Below are 26,629 nucleotides of genomic sequence, written 5' to 3'. Positions count from 1 at the left end.
TATACGCTGTGAAAGAAATCAATGAAAATGCCCAAATGTTATCCAATGTTACCGTGGGATTCAATATATATGATAGTCACCTGAACATAAAGTGGACTTACCATGCAGCAATGCAATTGATTTCTCCAAATAGCAAACTTTTGCCCAACTATAAATGCATAATTGAAGACAATCTATATGCAGTTATTGAGGAATTGATCTCAGATATCATACACCAGTTTCCAGTTCTTATGAGTCTTTATAAAATCCCACAGGTAAGTTTTCACACACACACACACAAACACGCACACACACACACACACACCTACCTGCTTATGCATGTACTTGTGCATGCTGCATTTATTGTGGCTAATCTACAATTAGATTCATAGTCTAAAATTGGTGGAAATGTAACAGTTCAATTTCTAAGCAAGGACCTAAGAATGATTAAGGTAGCCTCTAAGCAGTTTCAAGTATGGAGATATATCTTTTGGGTATTGCTCTAAGGGCTGAAATCAGAATTTGCATAACCAGGGCTTTTTTTCTCATAGAACGCCCAGAACGGAGTTCCGACACCTTTTTTGGATGGAACCTTGTAGAGTAGGCAAGGCAGGTTGTATGATGTGTGTGAGTTTAAGCATCTTTTTTTTTTTTTTTTTTTTAGAAAAAAAGCACTGTGTATAACAATTGATTTCTTTTTCCACATGGGTTCAATTTCAATCTGCAAGTCCTGATATTTTGTAATCCTAGCATCACTAGAATCAAGAATCAAGAGCCAGACTGTCTTCTTTTCAATAACTACTATATCAGGTAGGTTAGGAAGAAGATTTCTTAGTGTTAGGATTTTAAAGTCCTATAATATCCTAACAAGATTATTTTCCAAAGCATTTTCTATTTGATGGTCCCAATATTTGTTACTACATTCAAATCCAATGGCAAAGTTCCCAATCACTCAATCTGATAATTCAGTCATGTTACTATGTCATGTAGCTACTGTCATGTTGCTACTGGTAGTTAACTTGTGAAATTTAACTGCAGTCACTGATCAAATAGTCAATTGTTTCATTCTTTTCATTACAAAAGCAACATTTGTTGTAGTTTGTTACATATTAAATTTTTGCCTTCTTGCAATTAGCTCTAAGCACAAAAATAGTCTTCAGTTCTTTTTTCTTTAATATTCCTGATCTTAACCATGTGGGATTTTTTATCAACTTTTGTCAACTTTTCCTTCTATATCTTTTATCAACTTTTCCTTCTATAACTTTCAAGTATTGACCATACATTGGTTTGTTCTTCCAATTAACAAATCAGTGCGCATTTGTTTCTTTTCTATATTCAGCCTTCATCTTTTTCTTTTTCAGTGCTTTCCTTAATTAAATGCCTTCAGAGAAGGTTCATGGCTTTTCCTAATATAGACTTTCACATCATGCTTTTCTTCCTCCATAATGTGTTTCACCTGAAGTCTTTTGTGTTTTTTTAATAAGGAAGCAAGTTCAGCCTTTATTTTTTCAAATGATTTTAAATCATCCATAAAGAGTAAATGTGAAATGTTCATCCTTATTTGGCCAATTCATATCTATGGTTTGTCTGGTTCAAAATTATTGTCAGTGGGATCATTGATAATATAAAGATTAAAGATAATAACGAATCATCTTGGAAAATTCCATGTTTTATTTCAACTTTTCCTTCACTAGTAGCCATTATGTTTGTTCACTAAAACTTCATTGAAGTATTCATAAATTGCCTGATGTTTCTGCTGTTTCAAAAAATGTTGAAACATTTCCCATTCCAGTTATGTGAAACAGAATAAAATGCCTTTTTATACTCTAACCAAGCTATAAACATATATGTTCTTTTTTTCAATTTTTAAAAAAATAAGTTTGTTAATCAACAACTGACACTTCATTCCTCTTAATTTTTTATAGTACTCTTTTTGTTCTTTTCAAATAACACTAAATTTGATTTGCAATTATACTCAGAAGTAGTTCATATTTTACTGGCAAATAACTGGAAAGACATTCCCAATTCAGGTGAAGAAGAAAGGAAATGAGACTATAAATTATCTGAGTTAGACATATCCTTCCAGTTCTTAGCCATTTTTCATTTAGGGCTTCATTATAAATAAGGTTTCGTTTCCAAAACCTTATTTATTTGATCTGCCAACCTCAAGTGTATATTTGTCAGTTATTTTAATGAAAATACATAGATCATATTTGGTCCAGGAAACTTAAATTTTCTCTGATTGCTTTTGTACCATGTCCTTAGTTATTCTAATATCTTCCATACTAAGTACTTTCACAGCATTTTTGACTTTGCTTAATCCATGTGGTATTCCTTTTTTATTATTATTTCTGTTGTTTTCCCACAAACGTCTACAAAATTTTAAGATCTCTTCTTTGACAAGGTTTCATTATTTATGGTCAGTTCTTTTTCACTTTCAAGGGATTTGTAGAATTGATTTGTTCTAAATTTCACTACTCTTTATTTTAATTGTTCTATAGCCTCTGCAATTTCTTTAATCTTCAGGTTATGCTAGACACAGAAAGACTAGTTTTGATTTTGTTATTTTTAAAGTTTTCATATCTCAAATTCCTCAAATCTATTCCAACTTTCTTTATCTTCAATTACAACAACATTTTCCATTCAGATTTTTTTTTCTTAATTACTTAATCCCATAGTATTTTAAAGCATGTTTTTCAGTGGTTACACAGGCTGGCTTGTTTGGGCCAATGTTGCAATTAAAATCATTTTAACAACTTCATTAATGTTCTTCAAAGTTTTAGCCAAAGATTTTTTGTTACTTCAATTCAGCCAATGTATTCCTTCAGCTCCCTCCATTTAGTTCTTGATTTTCCCAGCTAGTTTTTGATTAAGCAATAATGCTTGCAAGTCTTTAGCAACTTTAGTTTCCTCTCCTTATTGTTCTTCATTAACAGAAATTCTCTCTTCAATTTCTACTGTTTGTGCTCACTCAGGACCCTGGTATTATTACTGGTAATTCTGAATAAACCTGAAATTTGAGTTGCTTGTTTTTCAATTGCTTTCAGTTCAGCAGTGGTAGAGAACTCATGTTTTAAACTTAAAGCTCTCAGGATCTAAGTCTTGGCTCATTATTTTCTAAATCTAGATATGTTTCTTCCCAAAACTAATACATTTGCATGCTTTTCTTCTTTAACAGTATATTTGTTTTAAAGTAAACTGCCTCTATTTCTGTAAGGCAACTATGCACTATGACCCTATAGTAATATTAAAGTGTGTGTCCAATTAATAATTCAAGCAGTATACATATCACAACTATGGTCCAGGTATTGGTAGATTTGATGGTATGTGCTTGTGAGCATCTTAAGCATTGTAGGCAAGCATTTTATCAATCTATAGTTTTGATGGGCCTTTCAGTAAGATAAGTTTTGCCAATTAATCAGTCATTGATATAAACTTTATGCATTACTTCCTTAAGTTGTTTAGGTATAATTAGATGTAAACTAGTCAAATATTTGAGCCAAAAGCCATATAATTGATAAATTTTAGGGCATGTCCTGTTTTTAATTCTTCTCATTCAATTTTTATTAATTTCAGCTATTATTAGCTCTTCCATTTTATTTTTACTAAATTCTTCTTTAAAATCTTTTATCCATTCATTATTTTGAGTTTTTCATAGATCTTTCAAAAACTTATTTTTTTTGTTTGGTTTTTCCTTTTTCAGAATTTCTCTTATCTGATTGAAATAAATGATTTTGATTAAAATGGATGATCAATGTCTCAAAGCATTAAATTTTCCCAGCTATTGCTGTGATTTGTTGCTTCCCAAACCTTCTTCAATTTTTCAGGTGCTAAGCCAATATTTTTATTACTCTTGTCTTGATTCTTACATTCTTTAATTTTTACTCTTTCATGTTCTTCATTATTCACACCTGATTTTAATTTCTTTATCTTGGCATGTAGTCTTAATTTCCACTTTGGAACTGAAGATGTTTTTGCTTTGGGTTTTCTAACTGATACCCAGTTCTTCTCTACTGTAACTTATAACTTTGGTTCATTGCACAGTTAGCCAGATGTTCAGACTGGATTTGTCATTTTTTCCCCATTTATTGACTAGTATAGACAGATGTGGATGTTTGACGGTGTTACAAATATTGTCACAGGATGTAAGCTGTTCCAGCTAAGCTGCCTTTTGCAATTGACATTATTTTTATCATTGTTGTTTAGTGCCTTTGAGTCAGTGTAGACTCCAGGTGGCTGCCTGAACATGTTGTTGCAGTTTTCTAGACAAGATTTAAGAAATTGCCTGTCATTGCCTCCTTCTTAAGGCTGACAGGCAGAGAGAGAGAGAGAACTGGGCCAAAGTGACTTCATGTCTAAGATAGAATTAGAACTCATGGTCTCCTGGTTTCCATCCTGAACCTATAAACATTACTTAAAACAACCAAATAATTTGGATTAGGGATTAAGGATTAGACTTTTTGTCACTCTTTATTTTAGTAAATATTTTAATTGATATCTCTCCTCATCAAGTTCATACACATTAGGTACATACAAATGTACCTAATCCCATTATCAAGGTAAGGGGACAACCCACTTTACATTCACCATAGTTAACATTTGGTGTTAAGTATGAATTAACATATGAATATATATCTTTTTTTAAAAAAATGAATGTCCCAAATGAAGTTTGACTGTTGGTAATTACATGGAAATGGGTATGATGTCTCTTTTGGCAGTAGTATGCAAAAATTATTATTTGCTTTTTTCGATGATGACAATGATGGTGGTGATAATGATACTGTCTTATTTGCCAATCAAGCTGATAGAATAGCCCTGCTATTTCCTGGAAGTTTCCTTTAAAGTAGATAAACTATAAAAATAATAGGTAAAGGTTGTTACTTTTTGAGGTCACAAAGTTTATTACCGTATATTCTGCCACATACTATGAGCTCTAAAATTTATCAACTTTCAACAGAAAGAAATTGTCTTTTTTGTTGTACATCTATATCTATATCATATATCTATATCAATAATAATTGTCCTGAACAATTCCCCTCCCCCTTTTTTTTGCAGTTCATGTATGGATCTGCTAGAGTTGAAGTAGGGGATACCAATCTTCCTTCCTTCTACCAAATGGTTCCAAATGGAATTCATCAGTATAGAGGTATCCTCCACTTACTTCTACATTTCAGTTGGAGGTGGATTGGATTCTTGGTGGCAAATGGGATGGATTTAGATTGGTTTTTGCAGACCCTGGTTCCTGAGTATTCCAAAAAAGGCATTTGTTTTGCCTTCATAGAGTTATTTGACAGTTCATGCTATAATGCCAATACAGGATTTTTCTTCAACTGTATAATAGCATTTTATAAGGAAATAATGGATAATGAAGCCAGTGTCTTGATTTTTAATGGAGATACACATTCCATGATCATTTTGAGATATTTACTAAATACTGATTATAAAGAATTATTTGGAACCCCAAAAGGAAAGGTATGGATTCTGACTGTTGGGATGGAGTTGAGGTACTTTGCCAATAAAAAAACTTGGGATTTGCAGGATTTCCATGGTGCAATATCATTTGCAAATCATGCCAAAGAACTGAAAGGATTTCAGCAACTTATTCAGGATCGAAAGATTTCTGCTGTAAAAGAAGATGGTTTTATCAAGGATTTCTGGAGTCATGCATTTGGATGTGCATTTCAGGATTCTAATCTGGGAGATGAGAAGGAGAATATCTGCAGTGGAGAAGAGAAATTAGAGAGCCTTCCTGAACATGTTTTTCCAAAAAGAATAACAGGCCACAGCTATAGCATCTACAATGCTGTGTATGCTGTGGCTCATGCTCTGCAAGCCATGTATTCCTCCAAATCTAGAAGAAAGGTTATGATGAAAGAAGATGGAATGAAGCATCATCATCATCAAGGCTGGCTGGTAATATTTTAGTCTGTAGTCTATGTGTTTGTGTTGAAAGAATGATATTATAATATGCGAAATATGGTAAAATCAAGTGGATAGTTGCAATTACTTTCATTGAAGTTGTATCTATTATAAATGTTGCTAGATAATATATTAATATCATTGATTTCAATACATAAGTTACTGATAAAAGATTAGAAGGATAATATGAATACCATTAATAAAAACACAAATATAGAGTTATAACAAAATCTCAGGAATAGAAATGAGGTGAAGCAAATGTTGAGCAGTCAAGAATAAATAGATTACTAGCAATTTTTAACAGACAAGTTCCATTCATAAACAACAAAAGCCCTCAAATACTTGTTGGACCCAGATTCGTATCACTCAAAAATGATTTGATATGAAATTTGTACAGCATCTACCACCCTGATCTTCTTTCAAAAGTATTTCCCATTTTAGAGAAGAACAAACTTGAGGCTCCTTAATTTACACAAGTGTTTTTGTTTGTATGTTTGTTTTTCATATGTTCATACTATACTTTTGGAAATTAACATCAGGGCCTCAGTAATGTGACTGATAATTTTAAAATCTTTTACTAAGAAGACATTTTTTTTCCATTTCTCATTACTAAAAGGGTTTATAAAGAGAGCTGTGGAGGACTTTACACAAAAGATCCATTGAGAATATGTTGGATTTTGTGCCACAACAGTTGTTAGAATTAGGGCATTACAGACTATTCTCTAGATCAGGGATGTCAAACTGCCGGCCCGCAGGCCGGATGCATCATAGAGAAATTGCGCCCACCCCATTGCCGGCAATGGCAAAAAAAGTCATGATACATCACAACATGTCACGTGACGTTGTGAGTTTGACACCCCTACTCTAGATTATTAAGAAAGATGCAAGATGCAAGATTTAAGAGATACCTGCAGTGTCTCTACCTGTAGGCCTTCAAAAGTCCTTGAAACCTGGCTTTCAACTAAGTCTGAGGTTAGTGTGCATGTCAATTTTTTTACTGTTATGATTACTGTATTTTTTGGGCTGTTATATTTTATTTCTATATTTTCACTCGTTTTGGTTAAATACTGGCTATGTTGTAAGCAGCCCAGAGCCTTCTGGAGTGGGCAGTTTAAGTAAATCCCATAAGTACCATATTCCTACCATATTCCTGGATTATGTGATTGCCATTGGTGACCTTCTCAGATGGCTTCCAATAAGCAAAGTGGGGAAAGATTAATTCGATTATTGACCAGATGATTTACTTAACAAGTATGGTGCTTTGCATAGTGATCATAACAAAGAAAGTTGTAAAATCAGATGCAAATCATTTAACAACTTCAATGAGTTGCAATGGAATTTCTGGTCTCAATTCTGGCCATTAGTCAAGGACTACAACTAATGGCTTATAATAATAACAACAGTAATACAGCTGTTACATGCAAATTTGTAATCTTTTATTTTCTGATCTAGTTATTCCATTCTATGAAATCTGTATCATTTAACAACAGTGCTGGTGAAAGAATTTTCTTTGATCAGAATAGGGAGATAGTTCAAGAACTTGACATCATTAATTGGGTTACATTTCCAAACCAATCGTTCACTGGAGTGAAAGTTGGAAAAATGGATCCTCAATCTCCTCCAGAGGAAGCATTCACCATTAACGAAGACATAATGAGATGGCACAGCTGGTTTAACCAGGTAGGAATTAACTGAAAATATTTTATATATTTCCATATTCATAGATGAATGACAAGGATCTCTCTCCTTCTCTCTCTCTCTCTCTGAATATTTTGAGCTTTCCTAAGACAACAGGACCTGTATAGTTCGTCCGGGGTGGGGGAGGAGAGGACAGGCAATAACCCTCTGGTGATAGTAATGACCCTTTCCTATCTGCTACTTACAATTTCCTTCCAGGTTTTGGAGGGGTTCTATGGCAGTTCTGATTCTCAAATAGTTGAAAAAAGGAGAAAGAAATGAAAGGAAAACCATGTTTAATGTTCTATTCATTTATTGCATTTACTTATATTTTATAGCCACTGATCTCAACAAATGACTCAGGGCATAGTATATGATAAAAGAAAAATAATTAAAAAGAAGGCAATATAGTATAAGATATATATATATTTAATAATATAATTAACCTAACCTACCTAACATAACGTAACGTAACGTAACGTAACGTAACGTAACGTAACGTAACGTAACGTAACATAACATAACATAACATAACATAATATACCAGACCTACAACAGAAAAGCCACATCTTCTGGTTCCTGCAAGAATCTGTCCACCACTGTCCTTCTAACCATGATGATCTTTGTACCATATTTGTTTTAATGAAACACTTTGAAATTTGATTGCCAATAATTAATTTGCTCTTTCTTTATTAATGGACAGGCACTGCCTCTTTCTCTCTGTAATGCTCTTTGCCAATTGGGAACTAGAAAAAAAAGGAAAGAAGGGAAACCCTTCTGTTGCTATGATTGTATTACATGCCCCAAAGGGTCAATATCACATCACAAAGGTCAGTAGTATTTTTATTTTTATTTTTATCCATTCCCTTTTCTCCACTCCTTAGAAATGAATAAATTTTCTGCCAAGGTAACTAGGCCACTCATCTTTGATATGAATGCACATAGAAGATTTCAAATCTTACTTTGTTTTCATGTCTCCTTTAAGATCCTAAAGTAAACATATTATAATTTCACTTGAAAACTTCTGTTTTGCAGACATGGCTGACTGTGTCAAATGCCCTGATGATTGCTATGCTAATGAAGATCAGAATACCTGTATTCCCAAGATTATAAGCTTCTTGTCTTATGAAGAGCCTTTGGGTATTAGTTTAGGCACCAGTGCTCTTTTATTTTCACTGGCAACAGTTATGATATTTGGAATATTTCTGAAGTACCACAATACTCCGATAGTGAAAGCCAACAACTGTAGTCTTTCCTACATGCTTCTTATTTCCCTTGAACTGTGCTTCCTTTGTGCATTGCTCTTTATTGGCCAACCAAAGAAGGCAACATGCTTTATCCAGCAAATAGCCTTTGGCATTGTCTTCACATTGGCTATTTCTTGTGTTCTAGCAAAAACCATCACTGTGGTTCTCATTTTCATTGCAACCCAACCAGGATCCAGGCTCAAAAAATGGGTAGGGAATATCCTGGCTTGTTCAATTGTTCTTTCTTGCTCTTTTCTTCAAGTAAGCATCTCTCTGGTGTGGATGGCAACTTCTCCTCCTTTCCCAGATATGGACATGCATTCAGTACCTGAAGTGATTGTTTTGAAGTGCAATGAGTCATCCCCAGTCATGTTTTATTGTGTCCTGAGCTACATGGGTTTCCTGGCGATAGTCAGTTTCACCGTGGCTTTCTTTGCCCGCAAGTTGCCAAGTAGTTTTAATGAAACCAAACTTATAACGTTCAGCATGTTGGTATTTTGTAGTGTTTGGTTCACATTTGTCCCCACTTACTTGAGTGCCCAAGGAAAATATATAGTAGCTGTGGAGATCTTCTGCATCTTATCTTCCAGTGCTGGATTGCTGGGTTGTCTCTTTTTCCCCAAATGCTACATTATTTTGTTGCGGCCTGAGCTGAACAAGAAACAATTCTTAAGAAGAAAGCAGTAGAGAACCTTCTTTTCTTTTGAAAGCATGCTAAACTCCATTAAAATGTGCTAGGAATTGATTACTGTGATGTGAAAAATACTAAGTATATGCACACCTCTTGATAGGCGCACTAACAAAATGAAGCAATTAACTAAAATACCCATGCCTCTTTAGCTGACAATATTTCCTTATTTATCAAGTCCTTGTGATTATAGTAGAATGATTTCAGTAGGATATAAGTAGGGCATTCTTTGCTCAAAGCAAATGAATATCACAATGGTTTGATATGCTAGGACCCTCTCCTCCAAGCTGCAGCACTTGAATATGGGCAGCAGAATGGGAAGTGAAGGGTTCTGGAGAAAAAAAGACAGCAGTGAATGATGGGGGAAGGTAGTAGGCCTTTCATAATCTCATTTTTAAGACATTCTCTCTGCTGGTTTCAGGCAATTTTTCTACATGCATGTCCAAGCAGTAGCAATACATTTCCCAAGATAAATGCAGTTGTAGTAGAGGGAAAAATATTATATGGATATAATTTTTATTGTAGGTTTTCTTTGAAGAGGGTTTCTTTTGCAGAAGGAAATTAAACTCAAAATTATTATCATTTAAAATATAATAATGCAATTTTTAAAAAATCCAAATAAGAGCAAGCATGGGTTCAAAAGTGAAAGGAAAATCATAAAAGTATGTAACAAATAAAAAAATAAGACTTTAAGTAATTCCCACTAATCTTATAATTCTGTTTAAAAGAAGACAAAGGTAGAATAGTTTAGGCATTTTGTATAACCTGTACTTGCTGATATATTGGTAAATGGCTACCACTTATATCAAAATGCATTAATTAATAAATGAGTCATATTGATTTATGTATTGATTTATTTGATGTACTTTATCTTGTTCTGCCTGTGAGACTACAAAGCTGATGACATGGGGGTTTCTAAGCCAATTTGGGTTAAGAGAGAGAACAACAATCCTAAAGTCAGACAAACTGAATAGTGAACCATTTGATATTCAGCACCACAAGCAATATAATATACAAGTTCTCATCTGCAGTTTCCAGTTCAGAGAAATCTAATAGCTTAAAAACTCTTCATGCTGAAATCATTTTTGGATAGTAAATCATTTCAAAAAGAACCCAGTTTGTAAAGGGCTTCATTTTGGTAGACAGAAAGCAGAAAATGTATCTGATTTGAAAAGAAACTATTCAAATATATATTCTTCTAATTTCCTAAAGTTATATTCTGGGCAGAAGTAATTTCATATAGTAATTTGATTTCAATAGTTTTCTATATCCACATTAATCTGAAATATATTCTGACTATATAGAATTTGATGACTGGAATATAAAATAGAAATAAATTATCTGTGCTCTACTTATTGCTAAAACATATGCTTTTCCACAATGAAGAAATATTTTTTGCTCCCAATAATTCAGTAACTGAAACTTTGATATTACTAGCCCAAATCTGCCCAGCTGCCTTCATGCCTAAACTAGAACTAGAATTCTTAGTCTACTAGTTTATGGACTAGTTCCTGTCTTGTCTTGTTATGTTGTTGTCAGCCATTCAATCATGTTGATCTTTGGTGACTCTATGGATTAGCACTCTCCATGCCCCTCTTTCTCTAATTGCCTCCTTCAGATCCATCATGGTCATCCTAGTGCATCTTTTATAATGTCCAGCCAGTGAGTACTAGGTGACCCTTTCTTCTTTTTTTGTTCATCACTCCTAGCATAATTGATTTTCAAGTGAATCAGCTCTCATGACACAACCAAAATATGACTCCTTTTGTTTGGTGATTATGGCTTCATGAGATATTTTTGTGACATTCGGTCTAGTACTTCTTGGTTTGTTATTTTTACAGTCCATGAGATGCATAATAGTTGCCTCCATTGTCAAGTTCAAAGGCATCCACTCTTCTCTTATCTGCCTTTTTCAGAGTCCATAAGTAGCAAAAGTGGGAAAATATCTTTTCTTGATGTTAAGATGCAGTCCAATTTTCTTGATGTTAAGATGCAGTCCAATTTTTCTACTTTCATCTTTGAATCTCAGAATTAACTACTCCTGATCCTCCTTGCTTTCCATGAACAATGTTGTATCATTTGCATATCATAAGTTGCTCGTATTTCTATCACCAATTTTAATCCCAATGGTAGATTATTCCAAATGGGCATATAGGTAATATGCCTTGCCAGATACCTTTTCCAGTTCTGAACTATTTTGTGTCTCCATATACCATTGCTACAGTGGCTGCCTGATCAGAATACAATGACTGAATAATTTGGATGCAGTGTGGTGATGTTCCCAGTTCTTTGAGGCAGTTCTAGAACTTCTCATAGTCAACATATTCAAAGTTTTTTTTGTAGTTAATGAAGCATGTGTAGAGGTCTTTGCTTTTTTTATCATCCAATACAGAATGGCAATATGATCACTCTTTCCTCTTCCTTTCCAAAATCCTGCTTGTACATTGGTGGACTGTGTTCAACCTGTTATGTCAGTTATGTTTAAATAAGTAAATGGAAGGAAACAATGTCTGTGAATGATTTTCTCCAAAATGGATAAAAAGTTAGGATTAAAAGTCATCTTTCTCCAACTGCAGGGAAAGGTTATCTGCTGGCAATTTTATTAAAGATAGATAGTGGCTGAAAGTGTGTAACAAAAGATATACCTGACCAAAGATAGAATTTGCTTAATAGAAGTAAGAATAATCTATGTTGGAACATATTAATTTCAGAAGTTATTAAACTCAAAGATAAACATTTGCTAATTAAAGTGATCTTACTATAAAACACTATTAAAAACTGAGAGTTTTAAATTTTCATGGTAACACATATTGCACCTGATGACTACAGCCCATTAATGTTATGCCTTCATAAATATGTTTGTCCAAGTTATTATTTAACATATTTGCTGTCAGTGCTATGATAAGCCAACATGGTTATCGATTTGAACTATATTTGTAAAAAGTTATTTTTTTAAAAAAATACAGATCAATATAAGATGTGAGTTCCATTTTAATTCTTTAATGCAGTTCTGGAAAATGAACTGGACAGATCCATTTTTAACAACTGCAGTGTCCTTAAATGAGGTTACTCTTGAAAAATGGCAGAAGTTGCAGTTGATACATTGTAAGGTATGAGGATGACATAATGCTTCTAAAAATCTATACTCCGGCTACTAGTTGCTTACTAGACACAATTTAAAACTTGGATGTTGAGTTTTAAAATACTAAACTTGACTTGATTATCTGTCATGCTGCCTATCTTGCTATGAATTGGCCAATAGACAAAAGGAAGGAGTGGCAATCCAAGATGTGGAAGAGAAGGTTAGGGAGCACCTAGCTATTATGAACAAATTTAAAGATTCCAAGCCAAGTTAAATCCATTATTCTTGATGAAGTTTGTGTAAGTCTTTTCTGTTATCTTTGAAAAAATATGGAGAACAAATAAAATAGCAAAAGATCAAGTCAGGAAAGCAAAGGCTCATGATGAACAAAGATTTGCAACAAAAGTCAAATATATAAATAATAAGAAAAAAAGAAACAATCAGTCCACTAAAGAGAGAAGATGGCAAGGAAGTAACTGGCAGTAGTGAGAAAGCAGAGCTGCTTAACTCATTCTTTGTAACAGTCTTCACACAAAAGAAAACTAGCCTAGCTTATCAAAAACATAACTGTAAAAGATAGGCCAGAAATAAAAATTAAAATAAGCAAGAAAAAGGTAAGAAAACCCCTGTGTGATACATCATGGATGACGGATTACATACCAGAGTTCTGAAGAAATCCAATGTTGTCTGAGAACCATTGTACTATATCTTTCAAAAATTTAGAGCACCAAGGAACTACCAGAGGATTGGAAAAGAACTGACATGGTTCCCATCTTAAAAAAAAAAAAAAACAGACCCAAGAAAATCAGACCAATCAGCGTAACATCAGTTCATGGAAAGATGAAAGATACTGGGGAAAAAATTAAAAAAAAAACAGATCTGTGAATATCTAGAAACAAATAAAGTTATAATTAGAAGCTGTATGGGTTTGTAAAAACAGATCATGCTAAACCAATTTTATTTCATTCTTTGACAAAATGGCTAAATTAGTACACCAGTGAAATGCTGTGGATATAGTATACTTAGACTTCAGCAAGGCATTCAACAAAGTAGACCACAAACTACTTCTTGATAAACTAGAAAAATGTGGGATAGGCAACTTCATCATCAGATGGATTTGTAACTGGCTAACATACCATACTTAATGGTACAACATCTACATGGAGGGAAGTAAGCAGTGGGGTACCCAAGGTTCCATCTTATTCCCAGTACTCCTCATAAATGACTTAAATGAGGGAATAGAAGGGGAACTCATCAAATGTGCAGATGACACTAAGTTGGCAGGAATAGCCAATACCACAGAAGACAAGCTTGGGATCCAAAAAGATATTGCAAAACTTGAACAATGGGCCCTATCCAACAACATGAAATTTAGAGAGAAGCAAGGTTTTACACCTAGGCAAGAAAAACCAAAGGAATAAGTACAGATTAGGTGAAACCTGGCTCAAAAAGAGTACCTGTGAGAGGGACCTTGGAGTCCTAGTGGATGATCATTTAAACATGACCCAGCAATGTGTAAGACCAGCCAAAAAAAGCTAATACTATCTTTAGTTGTATAAACAGAGGTCAAGAAACAAACTCATGTGACGTATTAGTACCATTTTATAAATCCTTAGTAAGATCGCACCTTGAATACTGCATCCAGTTTTGGTCACCACATTCAAAAAAAGATGTTGCGACTTTGGAAAAATTGCATAGAAGAACAATTAAGATAATTTAAAGGTCTGGAGACAAAAAATATATGAAGAATGGTTGCAGGAATTGGGTATGGCTAGTCTAGAGAAAAAAAGGACTAGAGGTTACATGATAGCAGTATTCTAGTATTTGATAGCAGTATTCTAGCACAAAGAAGAGGGGGTCAACTTATTTTCCAAAGCACCAGAAGGAAAGACAAGAAACAATGGATGAAAATTAATTAAGGAGAGAAGCAACCTGGAATTAAAAAGAAATTTCTAACAGTGAGAACAATTAACCAGTGGAACAATTTGCCTTCAGAACTTGTAGGTGCTTCATCATTGGAGATTTTTAAGAAATGGTATAGAGTCTCCTGCTTGAGCAGGGTTTTGGACTAGAAGACCTCCAAGGTTCCTTCTAGCTCTATTCTGATTGATTATTGATTGATTGATTGATTGATTGATTGGGATATGCCAATGAGAAAAGCTATGTGAGTTTAGGGAACTTGTAAGAAGGTAGTGGATATATTCACGATGGACATATCTACATGCACTATTTATTATGTTTATGGGTTACACTCATTCTGGCTTAAGATAATATCTGAAAAACAGATGCACTTGCTAAATAGGTTATTGAAATGACTTCTATGCAGAAATTTGACAATCATTTTTCCATTTAAGTTAAAAATAAATAAAGGTTTATTCCAATCAATTTGTTCATGCCTTCCAATTCTACATCTGGTTTCTGAGTAGATGGGAAAAAAATTGAAATAGAAAGAACAATGTCCTCTACAATTAACAAAAGGGCTACAATTAATTTGGTAGCAATCCCCTTTAGGATTGCTGTGAGCAATAACAAAATTTAAAACAGCATCTATAAAGGATGCTACTAATGTACTTTCAAAACCACAGTATCAGGAGATGAGTTGGCAAGGCACAATTTATTTTTTTCCTTATTTATTTATTTGTTTATTCATTCATTCATTCATTTATGCATTCATTCATTTACGCATTCATTCATTTTTTTTTATTTGTCTTCCAATCTATTGCTAAAAAAGGCAACCATTGAAACCTGGCTAATGCCATTGTCAATATTCTAATAGTAGTACAATATCTGCAAATGTAGGACTGTCTGCAGAAATACATTATCCATCAGAATGATGCTATTAATGCTATTGCTATTGCTACCTGATGTAGGATGCAAGCTTGGAGATAAAAAATGTGGGACACAGCATATTCCTCTGACTACTCTCAAGTATTATGAGCCAGGAGATTTCATCTATGGAGGCATTATTTATCAATCCTCCTTTTATATGAAACCTTGCAACTTTCATCAATATCCTTCTGGGCCACCTTTGGGAAAAATGTTTGTATAAGGATTTTTTTCACTACAAAATGGAAGTGAATACCTCAACTGTAATTCTCCTTGACAAGGTGCTTCACTTATTGGGGCAATTGCTGTGACTTAATATAGCAAAATGCCTTGGGGGAGCACATCATCATGGTAAAAGAAATTACAGTAGAGCAAATTCTTCCTGGTTGATTACTATTCTGAATATACTGTATGTAAAAGCTATTCTCCACCAACAGCAGGAGAATAACAGGTTGCTCACCTCTGCCTCAAATATTATCTAATGTTCTTTTATTATTTGTTATACATTTTCATTCCCTCCTATTTTTAACTCATTTGCGCCTCGTTATATGTCTGAAAAAATATATTTGAAGTTTTCTTAATAATCTAAATGAATTTTGCTGTATCAGTTTTCACCTTGTACATTCCCCACTTCCAATAATGTTATACTGTTTTTTTTCCAACTATATTATATAAAGTTATTTAATACTATATTAGATCTAATGATTTCCTTTTTTCATAATCTGCTTAGCCTGGAGTGCCAGATGCCTTCTCCTCTTTTCCAAACTACCACATTTGCTTTTAGGTACTACTATAACAGGTATTTTTGAGTATATTAGAATGAAGAACAATGAATGGGAAATATTTCAGGAAACTGAAAGACTTTTTCAATACAAATAGACCTGCAATCTTAAGAAGTAAACATATGTTGCTTCCTTTAAAAGTTTCAAGGGTTATATATGATCCAAGGTTGAACATTTCCTTTTCAGTGTAGTGACTGAGAACTACCAGCACATCCTGGCTTTGATATTTGCTGTGAAAGAGATCAATGGGAATGCCCAAATGTTACCCAATGTTACCCTGGGATTCAATATTTATGACAGTCACCTGAATGCAAAGTGGACTTACCATGCAGCAATGCAGCTGATTTCTCCAAATAGCAAACTTTTACCCAACTATAAGTGCATAATTCAAAACAATCTTTTTGCAATTATTGAGGGATTGATCTCAGACATCATACACCAGTTTCCAATTCTTATGAGTCTTTGTAAAATTCCACAGGTAAGTTCCCTCTTTTCCCCTCTCATCTAAAGTGGTTGTTTTTGTACGCTTAGGTTTATGTGTTTTTGCATTTATTAGGTCTGATCATAAAACCAGAGTTTTAGACTGGATTTGACATTTTTATTCACTTATCAAGTCTTCCAAAAGAACACAGAACAGACATGTAAATAGAAGCAAAACAAATTTATAGGACTTTGTATTTTGTTATTTTTTCCAGTTCTTTCATTTCTGTTCTGATATCTCCAGGTATTGCAATATTCTTTTTTATAAGATTTATAAGATTTTATTATTTTTTTTTCCAAACATACAATAATAATTTTTCAACAAAATGTGCTGTCATATTTAATTCCTAATCCTTTATTCTTTCCTCTAACCATCAGTAAAATAAGTCCCAAGTCTGATAATATTCGTTTCTTTTTCTTTCAGTCTCATAGTCAATCTGTCCATCTCTGCGCATTCTAGTCTTTTTTTAATTATTTCTTCATCTGGTGGTATTCCTTCGTTTTTCCAAATTGCACAAATATTATTCTTGCTGCTGTTGTAATGATAAAATCAAATATAGGCTTTGTTTGTTAGTCTTTTCTTGCATTATACCTAATAAAAAAAGTTCAGGTTTAAAATCTACATGTTCTCCCAACATCTTTTCTAACCAAATATGTATCTTTTTCCAATAATTCTTTACTTTATCACATGTCCACCAAACGTGATAATATGTGCCTGACTTATGTTTACATTTCCAACATCTATCTGACATATTTTTAAACAATTTTGCTAATCTTGCTGGTGGCAAGTGCCATCTATAAAACATTTTATATAAATTTTCTTTGTAAGAAGTTGACATTGTCATTTTATAATTCCTTTCCCATAAATTTTGCCATTTTTCTAATTCTATATTATATCCAAATTTTTTTGCCCATCTTATCATTGTTTCTTTAACTTGTTTGCTTTCCATTTCCAAAGTTAATATATATTATACATACATACATTTTCTTAATTAATTTCTCATCTGAAGTTAACAAAATCTTATCAAATGCTGTTTGTTCTTTATAAAATCCATTCAGTTTAAAATCTTTTTCATATCTAGTTTGCATTTGTAAATGTGCCCACCACGACAGGTTGATACCCTGATTTTCCATTTCTTGTTTAGATTTTAGATTCCCTTCAGAATTTAGAATATCTCTATATGTCCAGATTTTTTTCAAAGTCCACCAAATTTGTGTGTACCAATGCTTGCATAGTTGACAACCACCCTGGAATTTTCAAATATATTTTACTTTTTATTTTTTCCCATACTGTTAACAATGCATTCCTTATATAATAGCTTTGAAAATATTTATGAATTTTATTTTTCCCGTACCATAAAAAAGTTTGCCACCCCAATTGTAAATCATGCCCCTCCAGATATAACAACCTTTTATTTCTAAAAGTTATCTATTCTTTTACCCATGTTAATACAGATGCTTGATAGTACAAAACCCACTTCGGTAAGCCAAATCCTCCATTTCTTTAACATATTGTAATGTTTTCATCTTAATTATAGCTTTCTTTCCTTGCCAAACAAATTTCAAAATTAATGCATTTAAATCTTGAGAAAAAAAAATTCTCAAGTTTTATGGGTATTGTTTGAAATAAAAACAAGATTTTCGGCAATACATTCATTTTCACTGTAGTGATTCTTCCTAGTATTGATAATTGCAAATGTTTCCATTTTTCCATGTCCAGTTTTCTTTGATTCAATAATTTTGTATAATTATCTTCTTTTATTGTCGAACATCTTGCTGTTAAATGTATACCCAAATATTTAATCTTTTTAACTATCTGTAGTTGTTTTTTCTGACATTTTTTTTGTTTATCTGTAAGATTTTTAGCTATTACCTTAGTTTTTTCTCTGTTTATTTTCAATCCTGCATTTCTCCATACTGTTCTACCTTTCCCAGTAATTTAGGAATCATCTCCAAAGGTTCTTCTAAGATAAATACCAGATCATCAGCAAATGCTTGTGGTTTATATGTTTCGCCTTTTATTTCCAGTTTTTTTAATTTCTGTATCTTGTCTGATATTTCTGTTTAAGACTTCCAGAGTGAAAATGAATAACAATGGAGATAGTGGACATCCTTGTCTTGTCTCTTTCCTTATTTCAAAGTTCTCAGTATAATCTCCATTCACGATCATTGTTGTATATTGTTTTTATCCTATTTATAAAGTTCTGTCCAAAGTCCATTATTTGTAGTTGCTGAGTCATAAATTGCCAGGAAACATTATCAAATGCCTTTTGAGCATCTAGGAATATTAGTGCCAGTTGTTTCCCTGAATCAATTTTAGTGTAGTCTGCATTTCATATTCTTATTTTCTTATTATTCTCTTATTTTCTCCCTGAAACATTGTTTCAATAGACCCCTGAGTTGTTGGGCTAGGTGTTCCAACAGAGGGTGCAGAGGAAGTCTTCTTCATAAGTCTGGTGATGTTTGATGTACTCATTTTTCAGCCACCAATCTTAGGGTAAAATCCAAAATGTAAAAAGGAGGCTAAATCCAGTATCTCAAGGGAAAAACAAAAACAAAATAGAACAGGCAAGAAGAAAAAAGAAAGAAAATATTTATTTATTTAAAAATATTTTTTGCTATGTATGTGTAGGGATGTGGGTCTATACATATGTTGTTCATAGTATGTTTAGGTGTGCATCATGTATGTGTTTCACTTTGAGAGTGGGCAACTAAATTTCATTTTTGATGTGTGCTATTGTGCCCACAGTAAAAAAATGACAATAAAGGTTATCTTATCTTATCTTAAACCAACTATCTTAGGCTAAAATCCAATTAAAAAAACCCCAAGCCAATTTCTTTAGGCCAAATCCAACTCCTCCAGTTGAGTCTCAGATGTAAAATGTTCACTGTCTCCAAATAATTCCTGTTTTAGTTATATCCAGAGTCAATAAATATAGTTATGAGAAGTCTTTTCTATTGTAGACTCACATCAAGGCACTTTGTTTACACCAGGTGTTGTTCCAGATTTTTAGTATTTAAAGTACTTTGGCCACCTAATGAGAAGGAAGGACTCACTGGAGAAGAGCCTAATGCTGGGAAAGATTTAGGGGAATAGAAGAAGGGGACGACACAGAATGAGGTGGCTGGATGGAGTCACTGAAGCAGTAGACGTGAGCTTAAATGGACTCCAGAAGATGGTAGAGGACAGGAAGGCCTGGAGGAACATTGTCCATGGGGTCACGATGGGTCGGACATAACTTTGCAGCTAACAAATATTGTAGTTTCTTCTTTCGCCACTAGATGTCCTCATACATTATTTTATCAATGTCTGATTTTAGAAAAGTTTTTACAAAGTTTTTCTTTTAAAGTTCTTTATAGGTTGTTTACCCTTAAAATTATATCTAGAAAAATTTTCCACCTCTTATAGATTAAGTAGTCCTTCTTTGAATCAATCTGAATTCAATTTTTAAAAGGTTTTTTTTTTTGGTATTTCTTAAATATCTTCCCCTTTTGTAATTGCTCACCGCCTTTCAATCCTTCTGGGGTCTTTACTTTTTAGCTCTTCCCAACCAGGGGCTCAATATTTTTTAATCCACAAGGAAAATGAAAAAAAAACACTGGCTCACCCAGCTTCAGCACGCTGTTGAGAGTCAGCTGTTTGGCAGACCGCCGTGGCTCCTCGCTTTCCTTCCAGCTGGCAATGACTTGGGCTGCCTGAGCTCACCCTGCAGCCTTTCCTCCGTCCTTTTAGAGGGTTTCTTCAGTCCGCTCAGACCGACCACCATCTGGTCTGGGCTCCTTCTTCGTTGCCCTTCCAGGGCAACTTTATGACCCTTTAGGATCACTGGGCAAAGCGAAATCAGGCTGAGAAGCTGGAGCCCCAGCTTCTTCCACCCGTCTTGTCGGCCACCAAAACTGGAAGTCCCAGGTACTGCAATATTCACTATCCAGATTTTTTTGAATTCTTTTCAATAATGGTTAAGTCTGGAGTATTGTGTAGCAGATACATATCTGTTTGACCTCCTCCTCCCCATCATCATCCTCATCCTCTTTCTGCTGATGCTTCTGTTGCTTCTGCTGCTTGTTCTTAAAACAATATGAAATCTCAGTTTTCAAAAAAGTTATCGTAATATAGAGTTTTTCTCCCTTTTTTGACAGATTATGTATGGATCTGCTAGAATTGAAGCAGGGGATACCAGTCTCCCTTCTTTCTACCAAATGGTTCCAAATATAATTTATCAATATAGGGGGATGTTACACTTACTTCTATATTTCAACTGGAGGTGGATTGGACTCTTGGTGACTAATTTAGACTGGTTCATAGAGACTCTGGTTCCTGAGTTTTCCAAAAAAGGCATTTGTTTTGCCTTCATAGAATTATTTAGCAGTTCATGTTATAATGCCAATACAGGATTTTTTTTTGACTGTGTGATAGCATTTTATGAGAAAATAATGGATAATGAAGCCAGTGTCTTCATTTTTAATGGAGATACACGTTCCATGATCTATTTGAGGTATTTACTAAATACAGATTTTAAAGAATTATTTGGAAATCCAAAAGGGAAAGTATGGATCCTGACTGTTGGGATGGAGTTGAAGTATTTTGCCAGTCAAAAAACCTGGGATTTGCAGGACTTCCATGGTGCAATATCATTTACAATTCATGCCAAAGAACTGAAAGGATTCAAACAATATATTCAAGATCAAAAGCCTTCTGCTGTAAAAGAAGATGGTTTTATCAAGGATTTCTGGAGTCATGCATTTGGATGTGCATTTCAGGATTCTAATCTGGGAGATGAGAAGGAGAATATCTGCAGTGGAGAGGAGAAGTTAGAGAGCCTTCCTGAACATGTTTTTCCCAAAAGAGTAACTGGCCACAGCTATAGCATCTACAATGCTGTGTATGCTGTGGCTCATGCTCTTCAAGCCCTGTATTCTTTCACATCTGGAGGAAATGTTATGATGAAAGAAGATGGAAAGAGGCTTCATAGCGACAAGATCTGGCAGGTGATGGATTCAGTATTTCAGTCGGTGGTCTAGTCCATGCATGTATCGAACGAATGAATTTATCATTTTCAAAATATTGTCAAGTCAAGCAGACTGGTACAATAATCTTCTGACAGTTATTGAAGACGTATGCATGGTAAATTGTGATAGATAATATTAATATATAAGAATATTACTATTATTGACTCAAATGCACTGATAAAAAATGATAATACCATCAATAGAAGTTTTGAATCAACTTGTCAAAGATATAACAAAAGCACAAGTATAGAGTCATAACAAAATGGTAAGAATAAAAATGAGATGAAGCAAATATTGACCAGCCAAGAATAAATGGCATTGATAGCAATTTTTGAAAGGTTAATTCAATTTGTAAACAATAAAACCCTCAAACATTATGTTGGACCAAGATTCATATCACTCAAAGATGATTCAATATGGGGTTTGTACAACATCTACCAACGTGATCTCCTTTCGAAAGTATTTCTCATTTTAGAGGAGAACAAATCTTGAAGCTTCCTATTATTACACAAATATTTTTGTTTGCATGTTTGTTATTTCATATATGGATACTTTATTTCTGGAAATTAATATCAGCGCATCAGTAATTTGATTGACAATTCTAAAATCTTTTACTAAAATATTTTTCTACTTCTCATCTATGTACTACTAAAAAGGTTTATAAAGAGAGCTATGGAGGACTTTACATAACGGGTCTATTGAGAATACATTAGATTTTGTGTCACAACAGTTATTAGAATTAGGCCATCACAGACTATTCTCTAGATTATTAAGAAAGATTTAAGACACAAGATTTAAGAGATACATATAGTGACCAGTGGTGAGATTCAAATATGTGAACAACCGGTTCTCTGTGTGGATGCAGCTTCCGGAAGTCCATTCTGGGCCTAGGCAACAAAAAATTAGCTACCGGTTCTGCCGAAGTGGTGTGAATTGGCTGAATCTCACCAGTCACAGTGATCCTATATATAGGGTCTCAAAAAGCCCTTGAGGCTTGGCTTTCTTACAAGGCCTGAAGTTAGTATGTTTTCAATTTGTTATGGTTACTTTAGTTTTTTGGGCTGTTATATTTTGTTTTCTATGTTTTCAATTATTTTAATTAAATACTGGCCATGTTGTAAGCAGCCCAGAGTCTTTTGGGGTGGCCATTAGAGGAAATTTAATATATACAGCATCCCAGAGTTATGTGATTGCCCTTGGTGACCTTTCCAGGGGGCTACCAATAAGCAAAGTCAGTGGTGGAGGATGGATTTGCTTATTGACCAGATGATTAATAATTGTGAGGCTTTTCATAATAACCACAACCAAAAGGTTATACAATTGTATGCAACTCATTAACAACTGCATCAATTAGCAATGGAATTTATATTCCCACTTCCTATTGTAAATCAAGGATTATGTACAATGCCAATACATAAAATGATAATAATAAAAATGCCGAATCCACTCTGAACATTTAGCTGGTTATGCGACGAATCATAGTAACAGTTACATGCAAATTTGTATTCTTTTATTTTCTAATCTAGTTATTCAATTTTATGAAATCTGTATCATTTAACAACAGTGCTGGCGAAAGAATTTTATTTGATCAGAATAGGGAGATAGTTCAAGAACTTGATATCCTCAACTGGGTTACATTTCCAAACCAATCATTCACTGGAGTGAAAGTTGGAAAAATAGATCCTCAATCTCCTCCAGAGGAAGCATTCACCATTAACAAAGATGCAATGGTATGGCACAGTTGGTTTAACCAGGTAAATGTAAATGTTAAAAACCTATTTATTTAACAGATTTGTATAGCAACCAATTTTATATAATATAAACTTTGATGGGTCTCAATTAGCCAAAGAATAAAAACAATAAAAAACATATAAAATAAGAAAATAGAACACACCCAGTTCTCAACATATTTTCTTTGGACTTCAGCTTCAGATGACCACAAGGCTTGGAGGAAAAGCCAAGTCTTCACCGGTTTTTGGAAAGCCTGCCAGATTTCAGGTGGTAGGGGGTTCCAATGGTCAGAGTTGATATAAAGATGTATTTCAGATGTTCCAGTAGACCAGATAACAACATTTAAGGCACAGGAGAGGACAGTTCTGTCTTATTTGGTTACTGATTCAGTTTGTGCATTTCTGACTTTTTATCCCAAACTATCACACTTGGAAACTATCTGGTGGGAAATATGAAGTAGGGCATGTTTTTTCCCATTGGTCAATGGAATAAAAATTATTTATCACCTCATATTGTAACAATAGGATAGCAAATCTGAACATGAAGTATTACCTAAGTATTGTATAAAGTATATTTCACTTTGATGTATTTTTCAAATCATTTTATCCTTCATATTGGTTAGAAAAATATTATATAAATACAGTACCATGAAGTCTTAACAGTAGGGCTCAGTAGGAAATCCCTGTTCCAAAGATGCTTAATTCCTTTTTGCAGACCTTGGCTTAAACAGACTGAAGATTTTCACATTCCAATTGGAAGGACTACAGCAGAGTAGCCATATCTCCTGGTTCCTGCATGATTTAGTCCACTACTGTCCTTCTGACCATGATGAACTTTGAATGACATATTGCTTTATGCCTCAATTTGAAATTAGATCCCATTTAATTAACTTCTTCTTTCTTCATTGCTGGACAGACATTGCCTCTTTCTCTCTGTAATGCCCATTGCCAACCTGGATCTAGAAAAAAAAGGAAAGAAGGGAGACCCTTCTGTTGCTATAATTGCATTGCATGCCCCAAAGGATCAATATCCCATTACAAAGGTAAGCATTAGCATATACAACTACACAGCTTATTTTCAAAGCAAACATTTACGGAAGATATAGAGATAGGTCATACAATCCCTGCCATATTCATGTATCTAACCATGCTCTTCACTGCTAACCACTTATGTATCAGATTTGTGCTTTATGATATATTTGCATTGTGTCAAGAAAATAAAAATAAGAATAGAAGGCAGGAAGAGAGACCTAGCTTGCTGTTCTGTTCTAAAGTCACTTAAGATATTGTTGCCTCTGTCCATGACTCTTTATTTTATTCTCTTCCTTTTATTCTAATCTCTACAAATGAATTATTCACAAAATGCTAGTATGGCAATTTACTCCACCCATCTTTCAGGTGGATATGCACAGATTTAAATAGTAAAGCAGATTTTGTCTCAATGCCTCCTTTAACTTCCTGCAGTGAATGTAATATAATTTTATTTGAAAATCTTTCTTTCACAGACATGGCTGACTGTGTTAAATGCCCTGATGATTACTATGCTAATGAAGATCAGAATACCTGTATTCCCAAGATTATAAGTTTCTTGTCTTATGAAGAACCTTTGGGTATCAGTTTAGGCACCAGTGCTCTTTTATTTTCATTGGTAACAGTTATGATACTAGGAATATTTCTGAAGTATCACAATACTCCGATAGTGAAAGCCAACAACCGTGGCCTTTCCTACATGCTTCTTATTTCCCTTGTACTGTGCTTCCTTTGTGCATTGCTCTTTATTGGCCAACCAAAGAAGGCAACATGCTTTCTCCAGCAAATAGCCTTTGGCATCATCTTCACATTGGCTGTTTCTTGTGTTCTAGCAAAAACCATCACTGTGGTTCTCATTTTCATGGCAACCCAACCAGGATCCAGGCTCAAAAAATGGGTAGGGAACAGCCTGGCTTGCTCAATTGTTCTTTCTTGCTCTTTTCTGCAAGTAAGCATCTCTCTGGTGTGGATGGCAACTTCTTCTCCTTTCCCAGATATGGACATGCATTCAATACCTGAAGTGATTGTTTTGAAGTGTAATGAGTCATCCCCAGTCATGTTTTATTGTGTCCTGAGCTACATGGGTTTCCTGGCGATAGTCAGTTTCACTGTGGCTTTCTTTGCCCGCAAGTTGCCAAATAGTTTTAATGAAACCAAACTTATAACATTCAGCATGTTGGTATTTTGTAGTGTTTGGTTCACTTTTGTCCCCACTTACCTGAGTGCCCAAGGAAAATATATAGTAGCTGTGGAGATCTTCTGTATCTTATCTTCCAGTGCTGGATTGCTGGGTTGTCTCTTTTTTCCCAAATGCTACATTATTTTGTTGCGACCTGAGCTGAACAAAAAGCAATTGTTAAGAAAAAAGCAGTAGTCAAACTTTTTTTTTACTTTTTAAAATATGCTAAACCCCTTCAAAATAAATAGTATTATAGGAAAGAATTGCCTTTAATCTGCACTATTTGTTCATATTTCCATAGAAGCAGAGTAAGCTCTAGATTCTTAGGGCGGGTCTGGCTGTTTGGAATATTTGATTCAACTAAGTAATTGAATTATCTGCATTCCTGCAAGATTTATATTATATTTGTTTCTCAGCTTTAGTTTTTTTCCCCTTTTTTAATGCTCAGATGATCTGATTGCCTATAACAAGATGCATCAGGGAAGGTTGAAGAACATCTCATGGGAAAATAGGGCTTTTATGATTAAAAAGGCAGTATGGACATAGATTCCTCTGGCATTTGTCAAGGGGTCTTGATAGCTGAATAAATTATAATTCTCTCTTGCCTTTTTACATTACATAGTTGTTTAGCTAAGGAAACAGAGTGGAAGAGAAGAGATCCACATGTGATATGGCAAGTGAAGATTTCTATTTCATTACAACTAGAATACCTCAAGGCAGAAGTGCTATAAAATGTACATCTGAAATGTCTAACTAATTTTAATAATTTCAGATTACTATCCACAATATCTCATTGTAGATTCTTCTTACTGCATGCTAAATGTTTTTCTAACATTTTACTATATATCAATAACATATAAGTAGTATTAGCATTGTTGTGCAAATGATGAGAATATCTACATTCCTAGTATAAATTTGGTGATTTATAAAAACATATTTGGTTCTCACTTTAGTCATTTATACACTTTCATTTTCTATGATCAATCAATTCACTCTTTGG

At 33.9% G+C, this 26,629-nt stretch overlaps 2 protein-coding genes across 2 annotated transcripts; both read left to right on the top strand.

Annotated features, from left to right (window-relative positions):
* The first annotated feature begins 110 nt into the window (after positions 1-110).
* LOC114922213 (vomeronasal type-2 receptor 26-like) lies at positions 111-9,509 on the top strand. Its single transcript, XM_029282995.1, has 5 exons — positions 111-254; positions 5,035-5,892; positions 7,351-7,578; positions 8,279-8,405; positions 8,611-9,509. The coding sequence occupies exons 1-5, from the start codon at positions 111-113 to the stop codon at positions 9,507-9,509; spliced, it is 2,256 nt and encodes a 751-aa protein (XP_029138828.1).
* A 5,913-nt stretch (positions 9,510-15,422) lies between these two features.
* LOC114922212 (vomeronasal type-2 receptor 26-like) lies at positions 15,423-25,824 on the top strand. The gene is made up of 6 exons (XM_029282994.1): positions 15,423-15,631; positions 16,387-16,678; positions 20,821-21,669; positions 23,217-23,444; positions 24,337-24,463; positions 24,926-25,824. The coding sequence occupies exons 1-6, from the start codon at positions 15,423-15,425 to the stop codon at positions 25,822-25,824; spliced, it is 2,604 nt and encodes an 867-aa protein (XP_029138827.1).
* The last annotated feature ends 805 nt before the right edge of the window (positions 25,825-26,629 follow it).

The sequence above is a fragment of the Protobothrops mucrosquamatus genome, unplaced genomic scaffold (genome assembly GCF_001527695.2).
Source record: "Protobothrops mucrosquamatus isolate PMUCROS unplaced genomic scaffold, P.Mucros_1.0 scaffold7, whole genome shotgun sequence".
NCBI lineage: Eukaryota > Metazoa > Chordata > Lepidosauria > Squamata > Viperidae > Protobothrops > Protobothrops mucrosquamatus.
This window is presented reverse-complemented; position numbering and strand designations above follow the sequence as displayed.